Source organism: Myripristis murdjan, chromosome 4, assembly GCF_902150065.1.
Source record: "Myripristis murdjan chromosome 4, fMyrMur1.1, whole genome shotgun sequence".
In the NCBI taxonomy this organism is placed as follows: Eukaryota; Metazoa; Chordata; class Actinopteri; order Holocentriformes; family Holocentridae; genus Myripristis; species Myripristis murdjan.
In genome coordinates this window covers 32,397,354-32,411,909 of record NC_043983.1, presented here as the reverse complement: position 1 = coordinate 32,411,909, position 14,556 = coordinate 32,397,354, and the positions used below count along the sequence as shown (strand labels likewise).

Sequence of the window (14,556 nt, the reverse complement as noted above, 5' to 3'; positions counted from 1 at the left end):
CAGCTCAGCTTACGGCATGCACCCCGCTGGCTTATCTGCCCCGTGTTCTTGAAGTGCTCAAGCTGCTTTCTCTGCTTTTTTACTCTGTTTCTTCTACAGCAAGAGGTTTGCTTCAGTGGGAAGATAGAGCCACAAAACCGTTTGATAAATGGTAATAAGCGATTGCAGCTTTGTTCCCTTCTGGAGTCACAGCTGTATTAGTTCTACTGAGTTCTTCCCAGAACTATTAATTATCAGGCTAAACCGTTTGTTGCCTTACTTCGCCTTGCCAGTCTCTACCTCCAGAATTAAACAGAACCCTCTGTTGGAGGGATTTTGCAATGATATATGAGTGGGATTTGTGTTTGGTGCTTCACTAAAGAATAGGGCTTCTGTCAGAAAACACACTTGTCAAGGCTGATTTATCATTAAAAACTCACAGTTATACCTTTTCCAACAAAAAAGCTCTGGTTCTCAAACTTGTTCAGGTTAAGATTCTTGGAGACAAGGTGCATACTAAGGGACTCGTTCTCATTTTCACCAGTTTTGGGATTTTTTTTGTAGTGGAACTGTTGCATCATTGATGGAGGGCGTGCACAGCAGAAGTAAATACTGACCCCATCTGCCTGCTGTCACCTGCAGCTCAGAGCCTGACCCGTCAGACCTGTGCTAAGCAACTTCTTCTTTCAGGAACTGATCTTTATTGGTGGAAATGCAAAGAACAGTTTAAAATTTGGTGCATGAACCAGAACAGAACCAGTTCATTGATGGCGGATAAGACATACTTGTGCAGTTTTTAACCTGTTGGATTGAATGTGTTTCTTTACTGTTATGGTTATGAGGATTACTCAGCACATAGACGACCATACACACTTTCTACTGACAAAAAAATAGACTATAATGAGATTTTCATATGATGATCTAATCCTATATGTATTGAGCTGTGTTCTGTATTGCACTGTATTGTCACATAGTGGCTCACAATTCCTATGATATTCAGCCCAGTATTTAAGATGGATGGTAATATTGTAATGGATTTAAGGTTGATTTTCTCTGAATGATGTTTACTTGAATAAGGAGGTAGAGCATGGCTTTTATGCTTTCATAAAATATAGCTGTCCTCCAGTTCCTTAAGGATTAAGGACACAGTGACCAGCAGCTAGCCTCGATTTTGTTTTCACAATTCGTTTGAACAAATAGCACCATCTTTGGCTTGCCTGCTCGCTTCACTGTTATGTGCTGCATTTCTGTGAAGTCATGATATCAGCCGAAAAAATAAAGGGAAGAGCGGAGATGGAGATTTCCCTCTTAAATGACAAATAGTGGGACCTCTGGTGTGTTGAACATGCTGGTGGCACACAGACATTGTGACTTGACCTTTTTGTGGAAAGGTCAGTCAAGTTTACAAAATCCAATAATCCCATTGTTTGTAGTTTGGATGAATCACAACAACTTCCTTGTGTGATGATTTGCATGATCGCTTTTGTTCATGAAGTATCCATCCCCTGGCCGAGTCTTCATCTCGTAAGATATTTTTGTGAAATGATACCATTACATTTTGAATCTTTCTCAGTTATCTTTAGAGGTCCGAACACAAAGAGCTGAAACTACTTTTATCAAAGTAGCCTGAAATTAAGGATGAGCGTCACATGAAAAGATCTTGTGATCAGACCTATCAGAATCACAAAAGCTGATCAATGTTGCAGGTGTGGCCACACACACTATCTCTCTCTCTCTCTCTCTCTCTCTCTCTCTCTCTCGCTCGCTCGCTCTCTCTCTCTCTTTGTATTTCGTCATTCATGTCTTCCGTGTCATCCATTTTTCCCGGACATGCCCAGATTGCATGCTGTGATTTCTATGCTGATGCTAATTTTTTCACACACTGCAACATAATAGCCTACTTCAAATGCCATCACTCAGTGTAAGTCTTTCCAGAACTTACCAAAAACTTGGAAACACTTGACAGTCTTCCTTTCATGAACCTTGCTGATTAATCCCGAAAAAGCTGAATGACAGCAAAATATAGAAGATACAGACACAAGGCACTCGCTGGTTCAGTCAAAACCAGGACAGTCACATTAGTGTTCACACGTTCACACAGTTCAGTAAAAAACTAGGATAAAATTTCATGAAGAAAACAAGTACTGAAATGCTACTCAAATGCTACTTTCTCTAACTAATGTGCCAGTTTTTTCCTCTCATTAAGTGCCTTGCCTATTGAAATGACATTTAAATTTGAAATCTGAAGGCATATTCTTTAATGACATCAGCCGTATTTTCTCTCTCTCTGTCTCTTGATCTAGTGTATGACAAACAAGGATTCCTGCTGAAGCTCGATGGCAAATTGTAAGTATTCCCTCTGCTTGTTATACTTTGATTTTATTTGCTCACAGTCTTATTATCCAAGGCGTTTCATCGTTGCCTCTTTGTCAAAATGTTTCGTCAGCATTGGCAAACTTAATATGGACTTACTTGTTAGCTCAGTGTAGCTGTAAGTAAAATATTTTCCGGCAAACTGTCATTTATAAATTGGAAATTGTAGTGAGAGATGTTAACACCAGCTGAGCAAACATTACTTGGTGCAAGGTGAAAGAACAATGTTTGACTGACTGATTAGCTTACTAATCTGAATTTGGCTACTTGTTTGGCTCCTTATTTTGCGCCCTGCGTTACACAAGTTTAATCCAGTTGAATTACAGCAGTTTCATGTCTGCAGAGGGGGGAACACATGGCCGGTTGTCTTTACAACAGCGATGTAAAACGCAACAAACAAGGCATCAAGTTTCACACTCTCCTGGTAGCAGCTGTAAGCTTGTACAAGGCAGAGAAAGAGGAAACAAGCAAACTGCAATAGAATATGTCAAGGTATTCCCTGAAGAACCAGAAGCACAAAATTCCCCCAGACACAAATGTTTTACTACTTGATATAAAAAAAAGCACTCTATCACCTGATTATACCATGTAGGATCATACCTAGTAGAAGGATAAAATATTGCAGATGCTGAATAAATTCTAATAAAATCACTTCATTGTTGCTGAAACAGTAAACAAATGATGGGCCCATTATTGTTTTTGTATATTTCAATCATACAAAAACATTATCTTTCCAAAGAAAACCTGTTTAATGCATAAAGTAAGCCATAAAGTGAGCCATATTACACATATGTATTATAAGCTGTTTGTTAGAATTAGTATTTGGAAGTTAAACAGGTCTTAAGTCCCTCTATAATATCTATTTTATATTGCTGGTTTTACCACAGTAATTATCATCTGTAAGCTCCATAGTCCACTGTAGATTTCTATATGGTGAACTTACAGCCTTCCATCTCAGGAACCGCGATATGGAAGATGGAACCACGACTCAAGACTGTGGAGGTTTTGTCGTGGTCTCGTTTTCAGAGCCGTTACACCCCTATGAAAAACCTTCTCCACCTGGATTTATTCTGCAGTCAGCAGATCAAACCTTCCTCCTCACTGCTAATTAAGTTGATAGAGCCACAAGGCAGTGTTTGTGTTTCAGTGACTTCACAGACAGTATTCATCACAGCCCACCTCTTGGTGAAGAACTCACACAAGTTAAAAGCAAACATGTCCCTTGGGAATGATGCAGTCCCTCTCATGGCCACTCAGAAACAAATATTTGTCTTAATTACATCTATAAGCCTTCAGGATGCCTTGCCACCTTGATTTGTTTTTTAGCTTACAATATCCTGCATAATAAGACTGCCTTCAGCTCTCAGATGTGAAGTTTACACTGCATCAAGCAATCTAAAAAAGAAAAAAAACAATGAGCCATGTGATAGGTCATCTGGACAGTAGTTTCTCCTGTGTATTTCTAAGGGATCTGAACACTGTTCATTTGCTTAATCTCCTCTCTCCACACTCCAGGCCTTTGGAGCTGATATATAAGTATGGCAACCTCAGTAAAGGTGCTTGTAAGCCTGGCTTCGCTGCTGCCAAGATGACTGCCATCTATCCAAAGTAAGAATGCATGTGTTTCTCTTGTTCTTTTACAGCTAATTTTAATGTGTTTCTTGTGGCATTTCTCAAAAATCAACATATCATTCATGTCAGATTAATTGTGATGCCTTGGTATATTTAAGTAAATGTAGCCATGGTTAAGATGACAGGTAGCCTTTATCACACACCAGCAATATTGTTGGTGCTACTGTTGCTCAAATCAACACCATGTTTCCTTTAAGTCCTGCACCTGTACCCGCTCTTACTTATGCAAAGAGAACAGATCTGAATACTGTAAATGAAGATTTGTTAGTACACATCGAGACACACTCATTGAAAGGAAGATTTTCCAGATGTGGCAGCAATGGTGGGGACAGTCTTCACTTTGCATCAGGAGGGACAATCACAGAGGAACCAGGCGTACCAACATGGATATGTTTTCTAAATACATTTGTGAATTAAAGGCTCAACTAGCAATTCAAACATTAAAAGAACAGGTTGACCAAAATCATAAATAAATTTAAATTAGCTAAGAAATGTGTAAATAAGTACAATCTTTACTTGCCTGTCATCTTAATTTTCGGATGACCGTCTTCCACACTTGCTGAATCGCATGTGAACATAAAGTCATCAGTCATAAAGTTTACTTTTTGAATTGATATTACACGAGCTGGTAATAATGAGAGACTTTAGTTTTTGTTTTTTTTTTCATTCTCATTCTGTATATTTCACAAAAGTAGCTCTTACTCTCTCAAACTGTGGTGTTGTTCTGACCACAGACTCACTTTCTTTTGTCCATCCCATGTGTGACCGCAGCTTTACCTCTCAGCCGTGGATTCAGATCTGATGTCTAATCCCAAGTCCTTCTGTGCATGCCATTGTAGTTTGTCCTCATTAGCACAAGGAAGCCACAGATTATCAGTTCATCTGGAATCTCACTCTGGTGGGAATGACTCTCCTCCTCAGTCCAGGAAAACCCCCTGACTCAGAAAGTAGGTTCCTTGTGTGTTGAACGACCACTGGCACTCCGTGGGCTGCACTTCATCTAAAGAGCAGCAGCCATGAAGTCATAGGTGACCCGACCCCAGACTGTTGGTCAAAATGATGGCAGAGTGACTCACACCCGGCTAGTCTGGCAGCTACGGGGTCATGATGCTCCTCTCTATGTGATCTACAGTCTTACCCCCTTCTACATAAATTCAACAGTGCTGAAACATTTCCTCTGCTGCTTGAGAGATATAAAGTCACTGAAACTTTTATCACCAGGCAGGTTGTTACCGTCCTCCAAGCACCAAGTGCCATTTAAATTTTGGTTTTGGTGGTAAATCGATATTGGTTACCCGCTACACTGGGTGACTGCTTCTAAAGACAGTAACATTTGAATGCCTCGGTTGTGTGCAGTTTTTCCTGTTCTCATTTTTCAAAACAAAACAAAACAATGAATCTCTATCAAACAGACTCCTTATTGGTACTTGTATGTTGGCTTCCTAAAAAGTCGTAGCATCTTCTGCAGATCTTCTTCTGTGTCTCCACTGTCCAGATGGTTAAGAAACATATCGTTACTTGATTATCGTAGTCTCTCATTTTTGTGCACTTAGCTCTTATCAAGGGACTAGAGTTGGAAATAAGCTTTGGATATAAACACATGTACGGTATATTAGACTAAAGCTGGGATGTTATGTTTATCTCCTCATTTGCAATACTTGGGTGCCCATTCAATATGTATTGCAGTTGTTAGGGTTAGGTTTTTGAATCATCCCCTAGTTTGTGGCTGTGATTATCCTAAAGGTCACAACAGGTCATTTTGAACAGTGATGAAATTTCAAAAATATGGTCTCGTAACAGTGAAATGGCTGTTATGGGAGCTAACATCATCACACATGAATCAAATGTGGCTCATTGAATCCACAAGAGTCTGCTGAGACAGTAGGGTAAAAGATTTTCAACACATCAAATTACATTTGTATAAATAGGATGGGTTGCTCATTTTAGTGATGCTTTGTTTTCTGAGGAACTGATCACAGACATCCTGCCATGTTAATGTTCGAGCATCAGTGTATTGTAGTTTATTTTTATCTTAATTACTGATGTAGATGTCTGTGGGCCTTCACTACCTCAATAATTATACTTATGAAACAGTAACATTCATTTTTGCAGTTAATGCTAAGTATGAAAGGTGTTTACTATTTATTATAACATTATAACATTATCAAAGGTAATACCAAAGCAGCAAAACATCTTATTTTCTTGTAGCAGAGGAGCTGGTGTCTTGTGTCGTAGGGGAAACAGTAGTATTTATATGACCTCCACTCCTAATCCAGCTAGTATTTTGTTACATCACCAAATTCAAAAAATGCCCAGTGACCAGTTCTGTCTTGTGGAAATCTCTGTGTTCAGAGTGGTATGAGAGATGAAAGATCCCATTTCTGCCTCTGCATTATTGAACACCAGAGAGGCCCCCACGCCATGAAAGCCCTTCACCTGCAGCTCTTTTATAGAGCTCTCTGAAAAAAAATGAGTCATAAGATGCACTGGTTTGAATGGGCCCATGTGGTGTACAGATCTTTTTTTGTCCCGTTCTGCTCTGCCTTTTTCCCAGTGCGTGAGAAAACCGCAGCCCAGTCCACTCATCCGGTCCCGTTTAGTGCTGCAGACACGCAACGCTCCAATCCACCGGGGCTTTCAGAGAGCTTATTAATGAATTGAGCTGGGGCAGAGTCTAGATCTGAACCTGTTAAAATAACACATGAAGATTTTCCTCAGGAGAAGGGAGGGGTTAAAATGCACGGAGCATCCTGAGATGAATGCAGGACTGACCCATTTATTCCAGTGTCTTTGCCAGCCTTGTTGCCCCTCTCCCTCTCTCTCTGCAAACGGGTAGCAAGTGATGCGGGTAAGAGGCTTGCCTTGAAGCCCTATGAGACATGGAGAATCATTCATAAACGTCTGCTGCATAAAGGGAAAAATCCACCCTCAGATATGCTTATACTATTATCACAAATCTATTTTCTGTGCATTTCACAAATTTGTGATGTATTTGTATTTTAATTTGCTTTTTCAATTTACCCACTTTCCATCGGTCTGCTGAGAAGGGTGTTGTACACGACCCGATCTGCCTGAAGCTGACTGAGGCCTGAGAAAATTCAGTCAGAATATGACCTGAACCGACCACCACAGCCAAATAAAACCTGAGTAAAAGCTGATATTTATATTATAGGAATGGTTCTATAGTCTACTCACTAGTCTGTGTAGTGCCTGCCACCTTCATATTGAAATGAATGGATCGATAGAGAATCCAAATTTAACATTAGACTATCTCAAACAAACTCATCCAAATACTCAATCGAAAAATATTCTTTATTCATTTAATAATTTGTTCATCACTCCATGCCTTAGGATAATATAGCTATATGGTATCCAGTATCCCACAAAGGATATAGCAAATTGGGAAAAACAAACCCCATGGCTAAGAATCGGATGCGACCAAGCCTGCACTCTTGAAGTTTCTGTCTGGTCCGAACCTGACCCAGCAGGAACAGTTGGGTCCCCTGCCATGCTTTACATTATCGTAATGATCAGTCATGATGTTTATCTCAGATTTGGATGCCTTTGTTGTTCACATGCTGTACATGAAAGGCACTGCAAGTTCAGGTTTACACCAAAGATGCAGCTGAACAACAACAAAAAGCAGAATTTGCATGACAGTCTGTAGATACAGCGAATGAAATATTGATGCAAGCGTTTCTCAGAAACTTTGCCGTGGAGCTCAGATGACAGTTTTTCATCTGTAGAGGATGAGAGTGAGAATGTGAAAAAGAGGCTTCAAATGACGCATCTCATGTGAACTCCGTGTGTCTCACTGTCCTCAATGTCATTGTTGCTATCTTCTTCGGGTGTTTATTTTGGCACGCAACTGCCAGGACTAACCGAGGACACTGATAGTGATTTACACCTGCTCAGTGAGGGAAAAAACAAAAACAGAACAAACACATTAATTTTTAACTGACTGTTCTCATACTGTAGCCATTTCATTGCCAAGCACTGGTATATTTGATATACATATCTGATCTTGGAGCAGTTATGGAAATGGATCCAATCTGATCTAGAGAGGTCAGATTTTTGTGTTCACATAGCACAAAAAACCTACATCTGTGTCATAAGCAAAAAATCTGATTTGGGCTACTTCATTTTTTCATTATTTGTTTATTTATTTAGGCGTCATACACACTTTCTTAGGTGCCCAGCCCACATGGCCTTACAACACACACCAAGATGATCACCTTGCACAGCTCATAATGTGAACGTAGCCTTTGACTCTGTGGAACGAACACCAAAGCCTGAAGTTTACTGTTGTTTTAGATTACTGAATATTTTTCTGCTGATAAATCATTGTAGCTGCACTATACATATCTGAACATGACATTTTGTTGTCTATGTTTGGACAGGTATCTGTGTAAATTAGAAAAATATACCTCCAAACAACAAGTTGGACCCAAGAACTCCAGGAACATAGCCAGACATTCTTTTTTTTAACAGTATTAAAGCTTTCTAGAGTGGATTTTTCCTTAATTGTTTTGTCGACATTCCAGTGTTCACTGATTAGCAGCTGTTTTGTTTTGCCAAATCAGAGCTTATTTGCGGTTCATTATGTGATATTACACATGAAAAGAAACAATAAGCTGCCAAGGCTGGAGGGGCTGTCTGGGTTAAAGCAACAGTTTCCCTCGAGTCTGTGATGTTTCTCAAGTTTTACTTTTTTTTTTTTTTTTTTTAAATTTTTTTTTCACAGCAAAATCTGCACAGGGTTTACGGGAATGTTCCTGTTTCTAAGCTTCATTTATCAAAAGTCTTCATATTCTGTCCAAGTTTCAAGTATAGTTTATTGTTTTGTTTAACTTTTCAAAGTAATTGCTTTAGAGATTGATTGAATATTATTCCCCTCTTGAGAACTTTTTTTTATTATTTCTGTAGTGTTTTGAAACATGTAAAATCCAAAAATGTGGTTGGTCTGGTCAAAAACTCTTCAGAGTCTCTGGGAAGAGAATGATTTAAGATGACCTGAATTTTAAGAATATCTCCAGTTTTCCAGTAAGTTTGGTTTTGCAGTTCCATTAGCACTGATGCTGCGACAGCTGTGGGATCAGCAGGAATGCCCTGATGCCTTTTTTTTTTTTTTTTTCAGACTGAGTACAAGTACTCAGTGCTCACCTCTGGGTACTTGCTGATACCAGAGTACCAAATTCCCCACTTGATAAAACGTCCACATTGCTAACATTTCTATGTCATTCAAATGTTCAGTTTTTTTTACGCTTTGTAGTTAAGTGTGTGTGACCGTGTTGCATCTCATTAGCTTGCTAATGTCACAGTGTTAAGATGTTCATCTTTTCTCAGCAACCCATCAGCTCACCTGCCATCTGACTGCACTGGAATCAGCAGGAATTGTACATGTTAGTGTTTCATCACTCATTCAGCATAACTTTTATATTGACAACTTTGGTGACAGTGTGTGTACTGGAGCATTTTTATGAATATGAATATGATATCTGCATCCTGTACTGGTATCAGTACATTCCAAGTAATCAAGTAACATGAAAAATGAAATCTTCCAATTTATTTTTTGTCCAGATTCAGTTGCTTACTGATGTTTGTGACATCTGTTAGTCTGTGTAAATTTAACCGACACTTCATTTTTCATTTTCATTTTGATGTGATCTTGGGATATTTGAGACTCACTAGTGGTTTAGCAGAAAAACATATGATTTGTGCCCCCAGTGAAAAACAGTGCCACTCTTCATTCTTCTGGACGTTGATGAGAAAAATACGCCGCTATTTTTGAAAGCATGATGCCCAAATGAGGAGTATCACTGTGTGCTTGTACATCTAATGCCTTAAAGTGGAGACAGATGTGAGCATTAAATCGAGCATAGCATGCTTAATGCTTTCTCAGGCACCAAACTAACAAAATATACTTAACTATGTAATTTTTGCCTCGCATGCAAAGTTGAACACACCTTCACTATAAACGTGCTGTTCAACTCTTTGTGTCCTCTTCATGTCACTACTATGAATGCCTTAATGAGTAGAATATTCTAGTAGAATGTTCTTTTTGTAATGATGGAAAATGAGCACACAAAACAGGAAAATCAACAGAAAATAGGATATGGTGCTTTACTATCGCAGATTATAAAAATGGGCCGCCTGCAAATTTGCAGCCCGTGTACATGTGATGAAACAGGACACGCTCTTCATTGTAGGTGTGCAATCCTGACCTCAGTACAACCTGAACCTGTGTAAATGAATGAATGCACAATAAATCACCACCTTTTGCTATGTCTGTTTGGACGGTTGTGACACCTGGAGGTGAAATATGCATACAGAGTTTCTGCTAATGTGAACAGTGCCACTTTTTTTTTTGTTGTTGTTTTTTTTTTGTTTTGTTTGTTTGTTTTTTTAGTTTAGCATTTCAACATGGAATACGCTTGACAACTGGGTTGTCATTTGATGCTCATTTGAAAGAGAATTTCCCTCCAGCTTAATTTTAGTAGATATTTTGGCATTTCCTAAAGTTGCAGAGTAAGCCCATCACCTCAGAGGGCACAGGTCTGACTGTGCCTCTGCCTTATTTCATTTATGTTCAGTGAGTTCGTGGTAGGTGCCCTCTGAACTGTGGAGCTAGTATTTTGAACAAAGCTTGTTTTGGGGTGCTGACCAAAGTGAACATGTCTCACCTGGCCGTTCCACACACTGATGCAGTGTGTGGAAGCCTTTGGAACGGGGCTTTTCTAGGCATAGTTCATGTCTGCCTAGGAAGACATCATGTACTCACATTCCCTGTTTCAGAGAGGGCTCAACAGTCTCTTGATCAAACTTTAATTTTCAACAGAAGTATCCCCTTTTTTAAATTCAGCTACTGATTAAATAGTTTGAAAAATGTTGTCAGATTTTCATAGCAACCAGAATGATGCTCCTCGTGCCCTTTGAGTTCTCTCTCAGTTACTTGCAGTGCTCACCACCACACTTTCTATTCAAGCGGGAGAAAAAAAGCATACTACTGAATCTGATCACAGCCTATCTGATCTTGTTCTCCAGCCCCCCCAGCCCCACATCATACCTGACTCTGAGCAGTTTGTCCTGGTTCACACAAACTCAGACAGCCAGTGGATTAGCTGGAAATTCAATACCCCTAATCCCCTAAAGCATTTTGCCATTAATCAGTGAATCTGCCGTGTTCACATCAGGGCTGTGCGGGCACTGGACAGATTTTTACTGATGGACACCAATTCCTCATTTTCTCTTGTTGTAACTTGTGTTTTGTTTTATATCACCAGGTTCACCAAACCAGCACCAATGTTCCTTGATCCAAATTTCAAACAATTCTCCAAGATTGGCGATTATTTCCCCCCCTTTGGAATAAAATCACAAGGTATGGATTGACATTCTTGTTTTCACTAACATTTAATATGTCACATTAGCTCAGTGCATGTCCTTGCAGTGGGTACCTGTTGCATTCAAAGTTAATTTTAAAATTGCACTTATCACTTAGCCCAGGCCATGGTCAAGCTTGCTGCTTTAGGCCAGTCAGAGTTTCAACTAAATGGCACTGGCCTTTTGCCATCCCAACCTGTAGAGGAGCGTAAATTTGGAAAAATCCTGTGTTCCTGTAGTCCATCACAGTTTGTTTTTCCTCCTGCATACCTGTTCAGTATTAGGCTTGTTAGTCTACTCCTTTTTGTTACCTCAGAGACAGTTTAGAGAAGAGATGGCTCACTGATGAGTCCGACTCCACCCACTTAGGAGACTAGAAGTGTATACCATTTCAAACCATTGCAGCTTGTCATCTTTTTTATAGAGCATCGCCCAGCCAACCAGCTCCTGTTTGTTGTCTTTCTGCGCACACCTGTCACCTGTCCCTTATTCCTCATGTGTGAGTGTGTGTGTGTGTGTGTGTGTGTGTATGTGTAGAATATATGTATGTGTCTAACTTCACACTGGACCTATGGGAGTACATGTATACTATGTACACAAACAGTTTGCATAGGTCAAGCATTTACAATCACATAGGTATTCCTTACATAGACCATGCAACGGGCCTAACACGTTGATCAAAGCCTGAAGAGTGAACCCTGAAAACAAGAAGGCCCTTATTCTAAAGTTGTGATATAACCTCTTTTTGCAATAGTTCGCATTAAGGCAAAGAACACCTAGTTTAAAAATGCTGTTCCTCCTGCTCAGTATTTCTTCGTACCCCCTCCTCCTCAGCAGTGTCCTTCGCTGCATTCATCTCTCCCTCCCAGGAGGTAGTGGAATATATATGAGCTCTTACCTTCCCTGGCCACCCATCTTAAATTGTTGTGTAACAGTAAAGCGTGAAGAAGTGTCAGCCCACCCAGCCACTGGCTCCAAGCCCGGCCTCGTTTATCACAGCAGCAGTCCACTTCTGCCACACTGCCCTCATCTCTGCTGTGGTGATGCTGCTGGTTGGAATGTGGGAAGAAGCTCTCCCTGACTTTAATGCTCAACTCACTTGTTTTTTTTTTCTCTCTGCCTTTATCTGTGTCTTTTCTCCCCTTGTTTCCACAGAGAAGATCCTAGATATTCTTCTGTTGGCCACAAAAAGCTACGGCCTCGGGGAAGAACTGGACAAGTAAGTTGGTGTCCTTCCAGTGTCCAATCAATGCACAAGAAAAATAACTACAGCCCTCTCTATTAATTTTAACTTATTTTTTACTCAAAGCTACACCAGGAGCTTCACAGTTTTGTGTCCCCAAGTGGCAGGATGTCACTTCACTTGGAAAAAAATTTGCTGTTATCATTTACGATTAATTTTATCATAAATATGAATTTTTGATTGCAATACGATTAACAATTTTAGTGGAAATTACCATTTGGCATTAAAAGTTATTTAAAACAATATTTTTTCATACATTTTGCTTTTATCAAAAAATTCCAGCTCTAGCAATTTGGATATTGCACTTGGCCATATTGCGGTTTAGATTATATTTAGATTACTTGTTCAGCCCTAGCTGGGATGCAACATTCGTGTCTGTAGCAGCCACACTTTGTGATATAGATTGATAAAATGGACATGTTTTTCTATAAAACTGTCTGTCTCTTTAACCAGATTAACCAGATTATGAGGGCTGCCATAAATAGTGTCCCAGACAAAATGAGTCTGTTTAATATAAAACATTAAGGTATTTACCCTTGGAGAGTCAGTACAACAGGATGAATGAGAAATTGAATGAGGTACATCCTGGGAATGTTACAGCTGCGGTTGATTGTTTCTGAAAATACTCAACAGGTTGTCGGATCAAAGATTCCATGCAAATGTGCTAAGTCTTAAGTAATTTGACCCTCTACCTCACATTTTCAGTATTAATGAATGGATCCCAGTTGAGCTTATGTAGTATGCCTAGTGTTTTTCGATACGTCTTTCGGTTGAGGATTTTGTCTTTATATGGGCCTCATCGGCTCCACAGAGACTGTGTGCTGACCTTTTTTCATCAGCTAGCTAAGACAATTAGGAATGTGTTTATTTTTCCACACAGAATTAAGCAGTCCAGACTAAACAGAGGCCACATACTCAGCTGAATCTGAATCCTGAGAGCGCCAAAGCAATATCATATGGCTGTGATATTAATCAAAGAGCGACACATTTCTCTCTGTTCACACTTCTATTGTCATTGCAACAGATACTGAAATACTCAAATATTTTATTCAAGCAAGTATTAATAATGTTCCCTGTGCAGATCTACATCTATGAAGGAAGTATATGAATGGTTTTCACAACTCTGAACTCCATAATTAGAAACAAAGTTTGAAATGGAGACTCCAGTTATGCATATGCCAGTATGTAAGACTCTTGTGTATGTTAATGCACAGTGTTATTGTGTGTGTAAAATTAAATGGGTGTCTGGCTCTGAAATGGGATCACCTGCCTGTGCAGAATGATTGCTGTTATGTAGGTGGAATGTATTGTGTGGTTTCCAACTATTTTAGGAACTTTGTTTGCAGAATCAAAGCATTTAGAGCATGTAATCAGCTGTGCTTTCAGTATATTTAATAACAAATGTCAGGTATGTGTTTGCCCTCTTGTGTATACACAGTATATGTGTTGAACACATTTATGCACACATTGGATGTGAGTGCCCATGTGTACTTGCATAACAAATAGTGATATAACAGTCCATTCAGCTAATGGGTCAGTTCACAATACGGGATTCACAGTTACTAGCCTGACATTTTGAGCAAAATCTAAAGGAAGTTTAATACTTACCAGCGATCTTGTGTGGACATATTGTGCTATATTTCTGTTGAGGATAAAAATCAAATTCTTAGTAATGCTGTGCTTTACATGAAAATTTTACTGTACTGAGTATAAATGACTTGAGAAAACTGTACTTCATTAAAATCATGCTTACTTATTGTGTTGCAGTTTGAGTTGCAAGAGATGCATCATCATAGGAAATGGAGGAATCCTCTCCAACAAGTCTCTGGGCCAGAGGATTGACGAATTTGATGTGGTGGCAAGGTAAGCTGAGGCAAATCACTACTAAACTGTTTCATCCAGAATACATATACTGTGGCTAACAGGTATGATTTTTTTATGCAACAACA

General features: G+C 39.4%; 1 protein-coding gene across 1 annotated transcript in view; it reads left to right on the top strand.

Annotated features, from left to right (window-relative positions):
- Positions 1-14,556, top strand: part of st3gal3a (ST3 beta-galactoside alpha-2,3-sialyltransferase 3a) — a 51,035-nt gene that overhangs the window by 14,709 nt on the left and 21,770 nt on the right. Inside the window, exons 3-7 of the mRNA XM_030050321.1 lie at positions 2,283-2,325; positions 3,868-3,960; positions 11,268-11,362; positions 12,520-12,583; positions 14,375-14,470. Coding sequence (XP_029906181.1) covers positions 2,283-2,325; positions 3,868-3,960; positions 11,268-11,362; positions 12,520-12,583; positions 14,375-14,470 — 391 coding nt within the window. The remainder of the gene's footprint in view (positions 1-2,282; positions 2,326-3,867; positions 3,961-11,267; positions 11,363-12,519; positions 12,584-14,374; positions 14,471-14,556) is intronic.